Genomic DNA, 13,297 nt, shown 5'->3' on the forward strand with positions numbered 1-13,297 from the left:
TGCGTTTTTAGTTTTCTCGAATCTGCAGTATTGTGGATGCAACAGATTTTCGTCCTTTGTGTGGGCGGAAGGGGGTGGGGCGAAATTTTGAGGTACACATTTTATAGTAAGATCGAACAGGAGTGCGGATACCAAATTTGGTTAGTCTAGCCTTAATAGTCTCTGAGATTTTTGAATATCCCCAGATTTTCGTCCTTTGCGGGGCGGAAGGGGGTGTGGCGAAATTTTGAAACACACTCGTCTCGGTCCGATATATTAGAAGTGTGGATACCAAATTTGGTTGCTCTAGCTTTTATAGTCTCTGAGATCTAGGCGCTAATGTTTTACTCTAAGCAAAGCCGCCTATGCTACGTGTGTGTTAGAGAGAGACAGGGCGAGAAAAAATGAAATTGTTTTCTTGATGCTGGCTATAATAATAATACGATCCAATTCAGATTCCGCAGTCTTAAAGATATGGTCATTCTCTACAATTCTACGTTTTTGGTTTTCTCATATCTTTAAAATTGTGGATGCCACAGATTTTCGTCCTTTGTGGGGGCGGAAGTGGGCGGGGCGAAGTTTTGAAATATTTGTGTAGCAGTGACATATCACAGAAGTCTGGATCCAAAACATCGTTGCTCTAGCCCTTATAGTCTTTGAGCACTAGGCGCTGAAGGGGACGGACAGACGGACGGACGGACAGACGGACAGACAGACAGGGCTCAATCGACTCGGCTATTGATGCTGATCAAGAATATATATACTTTATGGAAACGATTCCTTCTGGACGTTACACACATCCATTTTCACCACAAATCTAATATACCCCAATACTCATTTTGAGTATCGGGTATAACAAACACTTTATATGTTAATTTTCAAATTAGACTGCGAGAAATGGCACTAATTACATGGCGCGCACGTTACAACAACAGAGAACGGAGAAAATATAAACCCAAGAAAAATAAAAGTAGCCACTTGAAGGGCTGTAAGGAGTCGAGTGGGGACTCGTCCAGGACAAGCCTTGGCCCTCCGAGGGCCACGAAGCCTTGAATACCCTGTGTTTGAGCCTTGGCTTGGTTTTAGATCTGGCTTGTATACCCCGCGTAATACCCTCTGCAAGGACATCAAAAAAGTAAATAAAATTAATTTTATACAGCTTCTTGAGGGGGGGCACAGTGGGGCTGGGGTGGTGACGAAGCAGGGCCTTGATTATTGTAAAACAAGCCCCCAAAGAAATGCGGCAAATGTTTGGCCTCAAGTGGTGTGTGTGGTATGTGGTGGCGGTGGCCAGGCATTAAAACGAGAGCTTGACACGCGACGCGTTTGAGTTTTACACGCAGCTGGCATGGGGGCATGGGGGCAATAACAGGAGTCTTATTGTTTCGCACACCCATACAGGCGTAGCACAAGTGAGCGGAAATATTAGCCGCACTGTACAATTCTAATTACATTCTGCTGGGGCTGGGGCAGATGCCGCCGCACCTTACACCGGTTCGTGCATCAGGCGCGAAAGGAGTCGCGAGGAGGCCTTTAATTTTATTTATTTCCACACAACTCTCGAGTGCCTGCCCCCTGCCCTGCTGCCTGAGTCTACACCCTGCACTGGGGGGTGGATGGGCATAATCAATCCTCTGATGAAGTGGGAAAATCTTTGGGGGAACGTAAACATACCTGCAACGAGAGAGAAGAAGCGACAAGTCGATTGTTAGATTGGGGTTTTTGGTTGGGAATCGGTTTTGAAAACGCAACTCCGATATACGCAAGAAAGCATAAAAAATGGCTAAAATGGCATTCGAATAATCGATAATAATCGGATACATCTGAGGATTGATCACTTTGATGGACTATTGATAGCATTTAGTTTAGATTATCGATAGAAATCTATAAACTACTATCGACTGATAATGAGGATCGAAGAGAAATCGATAAATATATATAAAAATCTATCGACTGATAATGAGGATCGGGGAGAAATCGATAAATATATATACAAATCTATCGACTGAAAATTATAACCGATTAAATTAAACGGATCGATGACCAATCGATATATATCTAAAAAAATCGATTAAATTGTTTGGATCGATAACATATCATTGGATCAATCGATACATGACGAAAAAAATGTATCGACTGAAAATTAGTATCGATTAAATTAAACGGATCGATGATTAATCGATACACATCTATAAAAAACGATTAAATTGTTCGGATCGATAACATATCATTGGACCAATCGATATATATTTATAAAAATCGATTGACTGATAATTATAATCGACTAAATTCAACGAACCGATGATCTATCGATACATATATATATAAATCTATCGAAGTATAATTATAATCGATTAAATTGATCGAATCGATAACATATCAGTGGACCAATTGATAAATATTTATAGAAATCTATCGGCTGACAATTATAATCGAGTAAATTGAACGCTTCAATGACCAATCGATAAATATATATAAAAATGTATCGAAGGATAATTATAATTAATTAAACTGATCGAATCGATAACATATTAATGAACCAATCGATATATATTCCCAAACATCTATCGACTAAGAAGTGATTTTGTAAGCCAGATGACAAATAACGGGACATTTTCCGCTTAATTAAACAGGTTCAGTAAACCGAAAGCAAACTGTGGCAGGCACAAGGGATCTCTGTCCCAAAAGCGGATGCGGAAGCGGCAACCCTTTTTGTTTTGCAGCTTCTTCTTTGTTCTCGTTTCTTTCTGTGTGTGTGTGTGTGTGTGCTGTTGTTGCCTTTTCCTACATAATTGCCAGCATAATTCATAAAAAAAACACAGACGGAGAAAGGAAGGGGAAATCATTGACTTTGTTTTTGAAAGCATTTTAGGCCTGTCCTCAAAAAAGCACAAAGGAATCACTGACACAGAATATCCTTCTGGCACTCCACACCCCCAACCACCAACCCCCAACCACCAACCCCCACCCCCCTGCCCATCGTGCCCATCTTCTACGCCAACATCAAGGCTCATCAAATGCAGTCCCAGGACGGGGTCCACTTGCTTTTTAATTAAAATCCAAAGTCATTTGCATGCGCATTGAAAGAAATTGCCATCCATTCATTGAACGATTGCGGGGGACGGAGCGGGCGGGGGACTGGAAGACACGCAGCGGGTGAGTGCATTGTAATGTAAGTAGTTGTGGGAGGAAGAGTGTGGTGGCGGGACAGCGACCATTATAATCATTATCAATTGGCGAGCGCTGACAACGAGCTTAACAATGGAGCAGATAAATGGAGGCGACCACAAAACTGCTGCCTGCGATGCATACCAAGTAGGTCCATGGGAGTGCAGCGGAAGTGGAGGGGGGAGGGGATACTTGAAGTGTGTGGCAGGAAGGAAGGAAGCAGCAGGCAGCCAGCAGGCAGCGGCCAGAAGCGGGAACGGAAAGCCTTATTAAGCGGGGCCGGAAAGTACTTGTAGAAAGACAGGTCACAGAGCTAGTTTTGGGCTTGGAAGGGGGCCAAGTTTAAGTAAATTTTCGGATTTATCTGTGTTAAAGTTATTTTATTTGTAAGACAGCAGAAGATCAGTATACAGAATTATATGTGCTTCCGAGTAACATACGCAAGAGACAGACGCCGAAAAAAGAATATCGATATGAGAACATCGATATGAGAACATCGATATGCAGCAGGACACATGCGCAGTGTTGTTAGAAATCAATATCTAATTATCGTGGCGGTCACTTTGAACACTCCTCCTCAACACAACGCATGTTTACAAACTTTAAATATACTTAACTAATATTCAATAACATGTCAAGCACTTATAAACGATCTTTTAAACCATATGCGAATACAAATTTATGGTGCTTAACCTTGGCTAAGTTCTTTGTGAGGACATCTGCTATCATCTCATCGGTTGGTAGATACGCAATGTTGACTTCACCTCTCTTGAGAACCTCTCGAATATGATGTATCTTGACGTCGATGTGCTTTGTACGTGCATGAAACATGGGGTTTCTAGCAAGCTGCTGTGCTCCAATGTTGTCGCCGTACATCTGAATAGCTGACTCCTTGGACATCAGCTTCAAGTCAATCAGTAGGCTGCGAAAGGATATCGCCTCTTTTGCTGCAGATGATAAGGCTATGTACTCTGCCTCCGTGGAACTGAGGGCAACCGTCGATTGCTTTCTTGACTCCCAAGAAACCGCTCCTCCTGCCAACATGCATACATAGCCAGTGAATGACTTTCGGTTCGTCATATCACTTGCCCAATCTGCATCAACAAAACAATCAATTGCCTTTCCTTGCTTTGTGTAGCATATCTCCCAGTCGATAGTTTTTGCCAAATATCGAAGGATGTGGCTTGGCTGCCGCTTCATGCTCTGAATGAGGATCCTTGTTACGTTGTGCTAATTTGTTCACCGAATGCGCAATGTCCGGACGAGTCATAACAGCAAGATAAGATAACTCTCCAATTAGCTTTTGGAACGATGTGATGTCGACCCTGCGGCAGTCCTCTTTGTTGCATGCCACCTGGTAACCAGCTTCAAGAGGCGTGGACGTCTGTCGACAATCTTTTAAATTGTACTGTTCGAGCAACTCTCTAATATACTTCCGTTTGCTGATTGAAATCGCACCCGTACTGCCTTCACGGTTCACCTCAATACCTAAAAAGTATTGCATAGGCCCGATGTCAACCACATCAAACTCTGCTGCGATCTTTATCTTGATATCAGATTTATCATCTAGGTCCTAACACGCCAAAATAATGTCATCTAGGTAGACAGCTATTAGACACATATTTTTACCTGGCTTACAATACAGACAGGGTTCGTTGACAGTCGGTATAAAACCAATGCGTCTCAGCGTTGCATCCAACGTAGAGTTCCACACTCTTCCTGATTGTTTTAGGCCATATATACTTTTGTGAAGCTTCAAAACGTGATTTGGGTGAACTTCGCTGATGAAGCCCTCAGGTTGTCTCATGAAAACCTCATCTTCCAATTCGCCGTTGAGATACGCCGTGACAACATGCATTTGATGTAGGTGGAGACCATGTTCGACTGCAAGTGCAATTATCAACCCTGATAGTTGCGTGGCGTACAACTGGTGCAAATGTTTCCTTGTAGTCGATCCCGTAGCGTTGGCTACAACCTTTCGCCACCAGACGTGATTTGAGCCTGTTGACGCTTTCATCCGGATTGGACTTAACTGCGTAAACCCATCTGCATCCAATGGACTTTTTCCCGCTAGGCAATTTAGTAAGCGACCACGTGCCGTTCTTCACGAGAGATTCGTACTCGTCCTTCATTGATGCTTTCCATATCTCGCCTTCAGTAGACCGTTCAGCTTGTGCGTAGTTTTGTGGAACTTGTACGTCTGCTGCCAGTATCGCATTGAGCATATGATACTGCTTCCTTGGTCGTCCTGGTTTGCCCGTCCGTACTATGGTTGGGCGTCCTGGTCCTCTTATTGGTTCTGGAATTACAAGAATGTCATTACTAGACCTAATCTCCTCCTGATTTTCTGGCTCATTTTCTGGATCTTTAAATTGCTCGCTATCCATTTCGGGTTCAGAGTCCTGGTTTTGTTGAACCTCAATTGATGCCATGTCATTGGAACATGATGCATCTAGTTTGCCCCCTTCAGGTTCTACAAAAATGACATCCCTACTCTCTACGAGTTTCCTGGTTTCTTTACTGACCAAACGATATGCTTTGGCCGTATCCGAGTAGCCCACCATTATATACTCTAAGCCTTTCTGTGCGAACTTTGATTTCTTTGTTTTATCTAGAGCTATCGCTACTGAGCCAAAAACTCTTAAATGCGATACCACTGGCTTTCTACCTGTCCATATTTCAAAAGGTGTCACCCCGCTCAAGCAGCTGCTTGCCACTCTATTTCGCAAATACGTGGCAGTTCGAATCGCTTCTGCCCAATAGCATTAACTTAACCCAGCATGCAGCAGCATACTTCTTGCCATTTCTACCAATGTTCTGTTGGCCCTTTCTGCAACTCCGTTTTGTTGAGGTGTATATGACACTGTTAAGTTTCACTTTATTCCATTTTGGTTTAGGTAATTATCAAAAACGTTTGATATGTATTCTCGGCCATTGTCGCTTCGTAAAACCTTGACTTTTCTCCCAGTTTGGCACTCAACTTGACTTTTAAATTCTTTAAAAGCCTCGAAAACCTGATCTTTGGTTTTTAGGAAACTTACTGATACATATCTTGAACAATCATCAATAAATGTGGCGAAATATCGATTGCCTCCCATTGACTGCTTTTGCATTGGACCGCATACATCAGTATGTATTAAGTCTAGAACGCCCTTTGACCTGCTTGTGCTCGATTGAAATGGTTGCACGCAAATTTTACTTTTTGCGCATGTTGCACACACTTGTTTTGGCTTGTATATGCCCTTGAGACCTATTACCATCTCCTTGTTAACCATTTCCTTTAATGCGTCAAAATGTACATGGCCGAACCTATTGTGCCATTTGAATGCATCTGTTTCAAAATTTACAATGTTCATACACTTTTCCTGATTGTCCTGAACCATAAACAATCCATTTTCCAGATGTGCCTTTATAACTATTTTTCCGTTTTCAAAAATCATCGCTTGATTTTTCTCAAACACAACTTTTTTTCCATGTTTTAATAGTTTTTGTGACCGATATAAAATTGTACTGCAAATCTGGTACCAAGATAACCTTTTTCAGCGTAACGGATCTATCACCGAACTTTACTTGAACAGTTCCATGCCCTTCAGCAATAAGTGATTTACCGCCGGCTAAAAATACTTTTTGATTATCTTCCGTGAACGACACAAAGCGTTCCTTGTCACAACATAGATGCGCCGTTGCGCCACTGTCTATGCACCATGCATTTAACATCTGGTCATTTGGCTTAGCTAAACTTAGGATTGGTACATATTTTTCGGGTTCCACTTTGGCATATTCGGTTACGCAAAGCATTGTACCCAATCTTTCCCCGCTTTAACTGTTTGCGCCCTTGTTGTTTGCTCCTTCCTGCTTGCTTTTAGCACGGCATTCCGATTTAAAATGCCCTTCCTTTCCGCACTTAAAACACTTTTTGCCCTTCTTAAAGTTTTTCTTAAAATTGTTGTTGTCATAACTGACGTGTAGTTCCGCGCTACTTGTAATTTCCTTGCTAATGCTATCTTCCTGCCTATTCGCTTCTTCAGAAATTTTTATTTTTAGCATGCTCAAGCTCGGCAAATCATCTCGAGTCTCAATCGCAACAACAAAACTTTCATACGATTTAGGCAAACCATTTAGCAACACAACTGATAAGATCTTTTCATCAACCTTTATGTTGACCTCTGCTAAAGCCTCGTGTACCACCTGGAATTTCCGCAAATATTCCTGTGCACTTATACCATCCGACATTTTTAACGTCAACAATTGTTTAATTAAAAGCACTACCCTTGCTTGTCCGCTTGGCCTGTGAATTTTATTTAGCTTTTGCCATGCCTGTGACGACGATACACAATTTTTAATATTGTTTAGTTGGGTCGATTTAACACAAAGTAAAATTGACGCCAACGCCTTTTGATCCTTTAGTTCAAAAGCTGCACGTTGCTCATTTGTTGAACTTTCACTAAGCTCAATTTTACCACTGACGATTGGCCACAAATCATTTTGTATGAGAACACTTCTCATCAAAACTTCCCATGTGCTATAATTGTTTTCGTCCAGTTTTTCAATATTGAAATTCATATTTCCACTCATTTTTTATACTTATTGTCCCACAGTGCAAAATTTGTAACTGTCGATCGTCTCATGCACAAAGCAACTACGACGACAATACTGTTGTCCGTGTCTTTCTTTTGTTTTTTCGTTTTCTTTTAAGTATCCCTCCGAGTTGCTATTTACACACACACACTCGGGATCTTCTAAGGCTTGGTATACACACTTTTGGGTATACACATTCGCGGTTTTGTGCGGCTTGGCATACGCACTTTTTGGTATACACACTTGAGTCTCCGTTCGCTTTTGTGTTTCTTGATCCGTTGGGACTGCTTTATTTTGGACTTTAAACCACGGCAACGGTCCGATTCGCTGCAAAATTCTAATCAAAAAAACACAATGCGAATCTCCGTTGAATTTGTTCAACTTGTTCTTTTGCCTTTCTATGTACACACATACACTAATGAGTCTATGCTATTTTTTTAGCACTGCTTTTCACTAAGCACCAAACAATGTTTATTGTTTCTCACTGTTTCTGTTTTATTCTGTTTCTGGGTGAATTGGTGTCTGGGCCCATAACCTGTTAAAGTTATTTTATTTGTAAGACAGCAGAAGATCAGTATACAGAATTATATGTGCTTCCGAGTAACATACGCAAGAGACAGACGCCGAAAAAAGAATATCGATATGAGAACATCGATATGAGAACATCGATATGCAGCAGGGCACATGCGCAGTGTTGTTAGAGATCAATATCTAATTATCGTGGCGGTCACTTTGAACAATCTGCCCCACCGAAGCCGCAAAAGCAAACGTCTCTCCGCCTGCCACTGCCACTGCCACTCGTCTAATATTGCCACATAAATCAGTGTGAAAAAGCCTGCCGAAATTTGCGTAGATCGGCACAAAGCGGGCCACAAACTTTGCCCATCATTAACAAACAAAATATTGAATACAGAAGCAAAAGGCTCTGGCACTGGCCCTGGTCCTGGTCCTGGTCCTGGCCCTCCACCAAGAGCTGATTGAGGAACGAAACCCATTTGAAGTTTTCGCCCAAAAACAGCCCAGAAGTTGCACTCAAGTGCCTATTTATCTTATTAAGACGAGGCCGAGATGTTCTGGGATGGCTTCACTCCTGCCCCATTGTTGCTGCCCCAAACGACACGCAGCGGCAGTGGCATCATCAGTGGCATCGGCCTTAGCTCTCTTCTGTGTTCTTTCTGCTCTGGCATTCAGTTTGCTTATTAGTTTATTTTTGCTGCTTGAAGTAGTTTCTAAGTTTGTGCCGGGTATCTTCTCCGGCTGCTGGTCCGTTTGTTTTGTTAATTTGATATAGGATCCTAGGGCATGATCCTGTTGCTGCACAGAGAGGACTGGTCCACTCCACTCGTACACATAAGGACCCCCACTGGCACCCGCCTCTCCCCCAAAATGTGAGTGAGCAAACAGAATGGGAAATTCTCTTGTTGACATGCCATCATGAATGCTGAATGCCGAATGCTGGCTCATGTTCGGGTTTCGGGTTCTGGCTGTGGCTCTTCTTCCTGAAGAATTCAGTGACGTGGGGGGGGGTCAATGGGAATACACCATGAATACGCTTAAAGTGCGGAACGGAGGGCTGGTGGGTCGAACATTTTTCGGTTGCTGTTCCCCCCCCTACGCTTGGACTAGTTTGATTTTGTGCCGCCCCTGCTGTGGATGCAGCCTAAAAATGTATGCTAATTGGCTTTTGATATTGTCGTGGGTGGAAAACTGGTGGCGTAATAAGTGCCAAAGCGATGCGGAGAGAAAAGAAAGGCAGGGACGTGTTTTGACATCGTTCTGTGGTCGCAAAATGCAGTGGCTGGCTCCCAGCATTGAGTGGCATCGCCATCCCATTATCCCATGAAGTGGGACATATTCGTAAGTGGATTATGCCAAATATAAGGAATTTGCAAGTTACAGCTTGTTTCTGGCCTGACAGAAGCTGGGGAATAAATTTAAAAGAGTGGACTGTAAGTGGATCCTATGTGGAACTTGTTTTTGAGTTCTTTGCTATGGTTTTTGGAATTTTTAACTTCTTAGGGGAATGCAAGTTGCGGTTTTTGTGGAACCCATGTGGAACTTGTTATTGATTGTTCCGAAACAAAGTTGGACTTCATTTCTCTCAGAATTTATAGTTATTGCCTACACTTTGACAGTTTCTTGATTTGTGGGCTTTATTTGGAAGCAAACAAACGAGAAGTACAAATATGAGAGGAATACCAAATCCATAGCCATGCTAAACTTTTTAATAAAAGCATCAAACTTTTCTCTTACTTAATTTATTAAGCTCCCGAGATTCAGAGATCCCCCAATGACCCCCGAGCAATCGCACAGATTCGACAACGCACTCCACACGAACCCCAGCAGTCCGTCCACGTACACGACCGCACCATACACACTCGCACGGAGCCCAGACAAAGGCTCATAAATATCGATTTCATTCCATGGTTATTCCGGCTGATGAGCCGCGAGAGGTCCTTCCAACGTATCGCCTGCGAATCATCCATGACTAAAAGTTACTAAATTTTCCGGCCGTTTGCGTCATTAATTTCCAAAAAAAAAAAAAAAACAAGAAGAAGAAGAAGGAAGGAAGGCAAGCAGAAACCAAAAGGAAACGAGGGGCAACGTTGTGAGTTGCTGCGGAGACCGCAACTCTACATTTATTCCCGATCCTTAGTCAGTAAGGCTCTCCTCCGGCAGACCCGCTAATATTAAACGACAAGACAAAGAGTGCGTGCGAGAGAGACAGAAAATCAGTCTGAGCGTGACGTCGGGCGCTGCGTAGCCACTGCAAATTGATTTCTTGCTTTTGGCTACAAAAATGATCCGATCTGATCCAGATTCAGCAATCTGATAGATATGGTCATTATCTATGATTCTGCGTTTTTAGTTTTCTCGAATGTGCAATATTGTGGATGCAACAGATTTTCGTCCTTTGTGGGGGCGGAAGGGGGAGGGGCGAAATTTTGAGATATACGTTTTATAGTGACATTTTAAAGGAGTGTGTGTACCAAATTTGGTTACTCTAGCCTTAATAGTCTCTGAGATTTGTGGATGCCCCAGATTTTCGTCCTTTGCGGGGGCGGAAGGTGGTGTGGCGAAATTGTGACACAAAACGGTCAAGGTCCGATATCACAGGAGTGTGGATAGCAAATTTGGTTGCTCTGGCATTTATAGGTTCTGAGATCCTTTAACTCGTATTTTGCAATTGGCAAAACCGACCATGAAACCTGTGTGTTAGAGAGAGACAGAGCGAGAAAGAATGAAATTGTTTTATTGATTCCGGCTATGATAATTACACGATCTGGTTCAGATCTTACAGTCTAAAACATATAGTCATCCTCTACGATTCTGCATTTTTGGTTTTATCGTATCTTTAAAAATGTGGATGCCACAGATTTTCGTCCTTTGTGGGGGCGGAAGTGGGCGGGGCGAAGTTTTGAAATATTTTTGTAGCAGTGACATATCACAGAAGTCTGGATCCAAAACATCGTTGCTCTCGCTCTTATAGTCTTTGAGTACTAGGCGCTGAAGGGGACGGACAGACGGACAGTCGGACGGACGGACAGACGGACAGACAGACATGGCTCAATCGACTCGGCTATTGATGCTGATCAAGAATATATATACTTTGAGGGGTCGGAAACGATTCCTTCTGGACGTTACACACATCCACTTTTACCACAAATCTAATATACCCCAATACTCATTTTGAGTATCGGGTATAAAAAGCCAAAGCCAGAGAGGGGGCACAGTTGGCAGTGGGAGTGGGTGTGGGAGTGGCAGGGGGGTGTGGGAAATGAAAACGAAACGGAACGCAAGCAGAAATAATGGAACAGAGCAAAAGTTTCGCGACCGAGCGACCGAGCGTCGAGCGCCGATGGCCGTGCCCAGATAAGAATAATGGATTTGGACTCCATTCGCAGGCCTGGCGGGTGCTCGACAGTCATCTCTCCAGTTGAGCGAAAAGAAATTTATTCATTGACAATTGCGAATCTCCGTTGAATTTGTTCAACTTGCTCTTTTGCCTTTCTATGTACACACATACACTAATGAGTCTATGCCATTTTTTTAGCACTGCTTTTCACGAAGCACCAAACAATGTTTTTTCTATGTACACACATACACTAATGAGTCTATGCCATTTTTTTAGCACTGCTTTTCACGAAGCACCAAACAATGTTTATTGTTTCTCACTGTTTCTGTTTTATACTGTTTCTGGGTGAATTGGTGTCTGGGCCCATAACCTGTTAAAGTTATTTTATTTGTAAGACAGCAGAAGATCAGTATACAGAATTATATGTGCTTCCGAGTAACATACGCAAGAGACAGACGCCGAAAAAAGAATATCGATATGAGAACATCGATATGAGAACATCGATATGCAGCAGGGCACATGCGCAGTGTTGTTAGAGATCAATATCTAATTATCGTGGCGGTCACTTTGAACAATCTGCCCCACCGAAGCCGCAAAAGCAAACGTCTCTCCGCCTGCCACTGCCACTGCCACTCGTCTAATATTGCCGCATAAATCAGTGTGGAAAAGCCTGCCGAAATTTGCGTAGATCGGCACAAAGCGGGCCACAAACTTTGCCCATCATTAACAAACAAAATATTGAATACAGAAGCAAAAGGCTCTGGCACTGGCCCTGGTCCTGGTCCTGGTCCTGGCCCTCCACCAAGAGCTGATTGAGGAACGAAACCCATTTGAAGTTTTCGCCAAAAACAGCCCAGAAGTTGCACTCAAGTGCCTATTTATCTTATTAAGACGAGGCCGAGCAGCTTGTTCTGGGATGGCTTCACTCCTGCCCATTGTTGCTGCCCCAAACGACACGCAGCGGCAGTGGCATCATCAGTGGCATCGGCCTTAGCTCTCTTCTGTGTTCTTTCTGCTCTGGCATTCAGTTTGCTTATTAGTTTATTTTTGCTGCTTGAAGTAGTTTCTAAGTTTGTGCCGGGTATCTTCTCCGGCTGCTGGTCCGTTTGTTTTGTTAATTTGATATAGGATCCTAGGGCATGATGCTGTTGCTGCACAGAGAGGACTGGTCCACTCCACTCGTACACATAAGGACCCCCACTGGCACCCGCCTCTCCCCCAAAATGTGAGTGAGCAAACAGAATGGGAAATTCTCTTGTTGACATGCCATCATGAATGCTGAATGCCGAATGCTGGCTCATGTTCGGGTTTCGGGTTCTGGCTGTGGCTCTTCTTCCTGAAGAATTCAGTGACGTGGGGGGGGGTCAATGGGAATACACCATGAATACGCTTAAAGTGCGGAACGGAGGGCTGGTGGGTCGAACATTTTTCGGTTGCTGTTCCCCCCCTACGCTTGGACTAGTTTGATTTTGTGCCGCCCCTGCTGTGGATGCAGCCTAAAAATGTATGCTAATTGGCTTTTGATATTGTCGTGGGTGGAAAACTGGTGGCGTAATAAGTGCCAAAGCGATGCGGAGAGAAAAGAAAGGCAGGGACGTGTTTTGACATCGTTCTGTGGTCGCAAACTGCAGTGGCTGGCTCCCATCATTGAGTGGCATCGCCATCCCATTATCCCATGAATGTTGGCCTTGTTTCTGGCCTGACAGAAGCTGGGGA

The 13,297-nt window shown here is 43.3% G+C and overlaps 1 protein-coding gene across 2 annotated transcripts in view; it reads right to left on the reverse strand.

Moving 5' to 3' along the window:
* Positions 1 to 867: 867 nt before the first annotated feature.
* Positions 868 to 13,297, reverse strand: part of LOC117192404 (protein muscleblind-like) — a 105,516-nt gene continuing 93,086 nt past the window's right edge. The window contains exon 3 of one of the 2 annotated variants that reach the window (XM_033397079.1): positions 868 to 1,095. In XM_033397079.1, coding sequence (XP_033252970.1) covers positions 883 to 1,095 — 213 coding nt within the window. In that variant the 3' untranslated portion in view covers positions 868 to 882. Of the gene's footprint in view, positions 1,096 to 1,590; positions 1,654 to 13,297 lie in introns of those variants that run through there. The other variant, XM_033397080.1, reaches the window with a different exon arrangement.

The sequence above is a fragment of the Drosophila miranda genome (genome assembly GCF_003369915.1).
Source record: "Drosophila miranda strain MSH22 chromosome Y unlocalized genomic scaffold, D.miranda_PacBio2.1 Contig_Y2_pilon, whole genome shotgun sequence".
Taxonomy (NCBI): Eukaryota; Metazoa; Arthropoda; class Insecta; order Diptera; family Drosophilidae; genus Drosophila; species Drosophila miranda.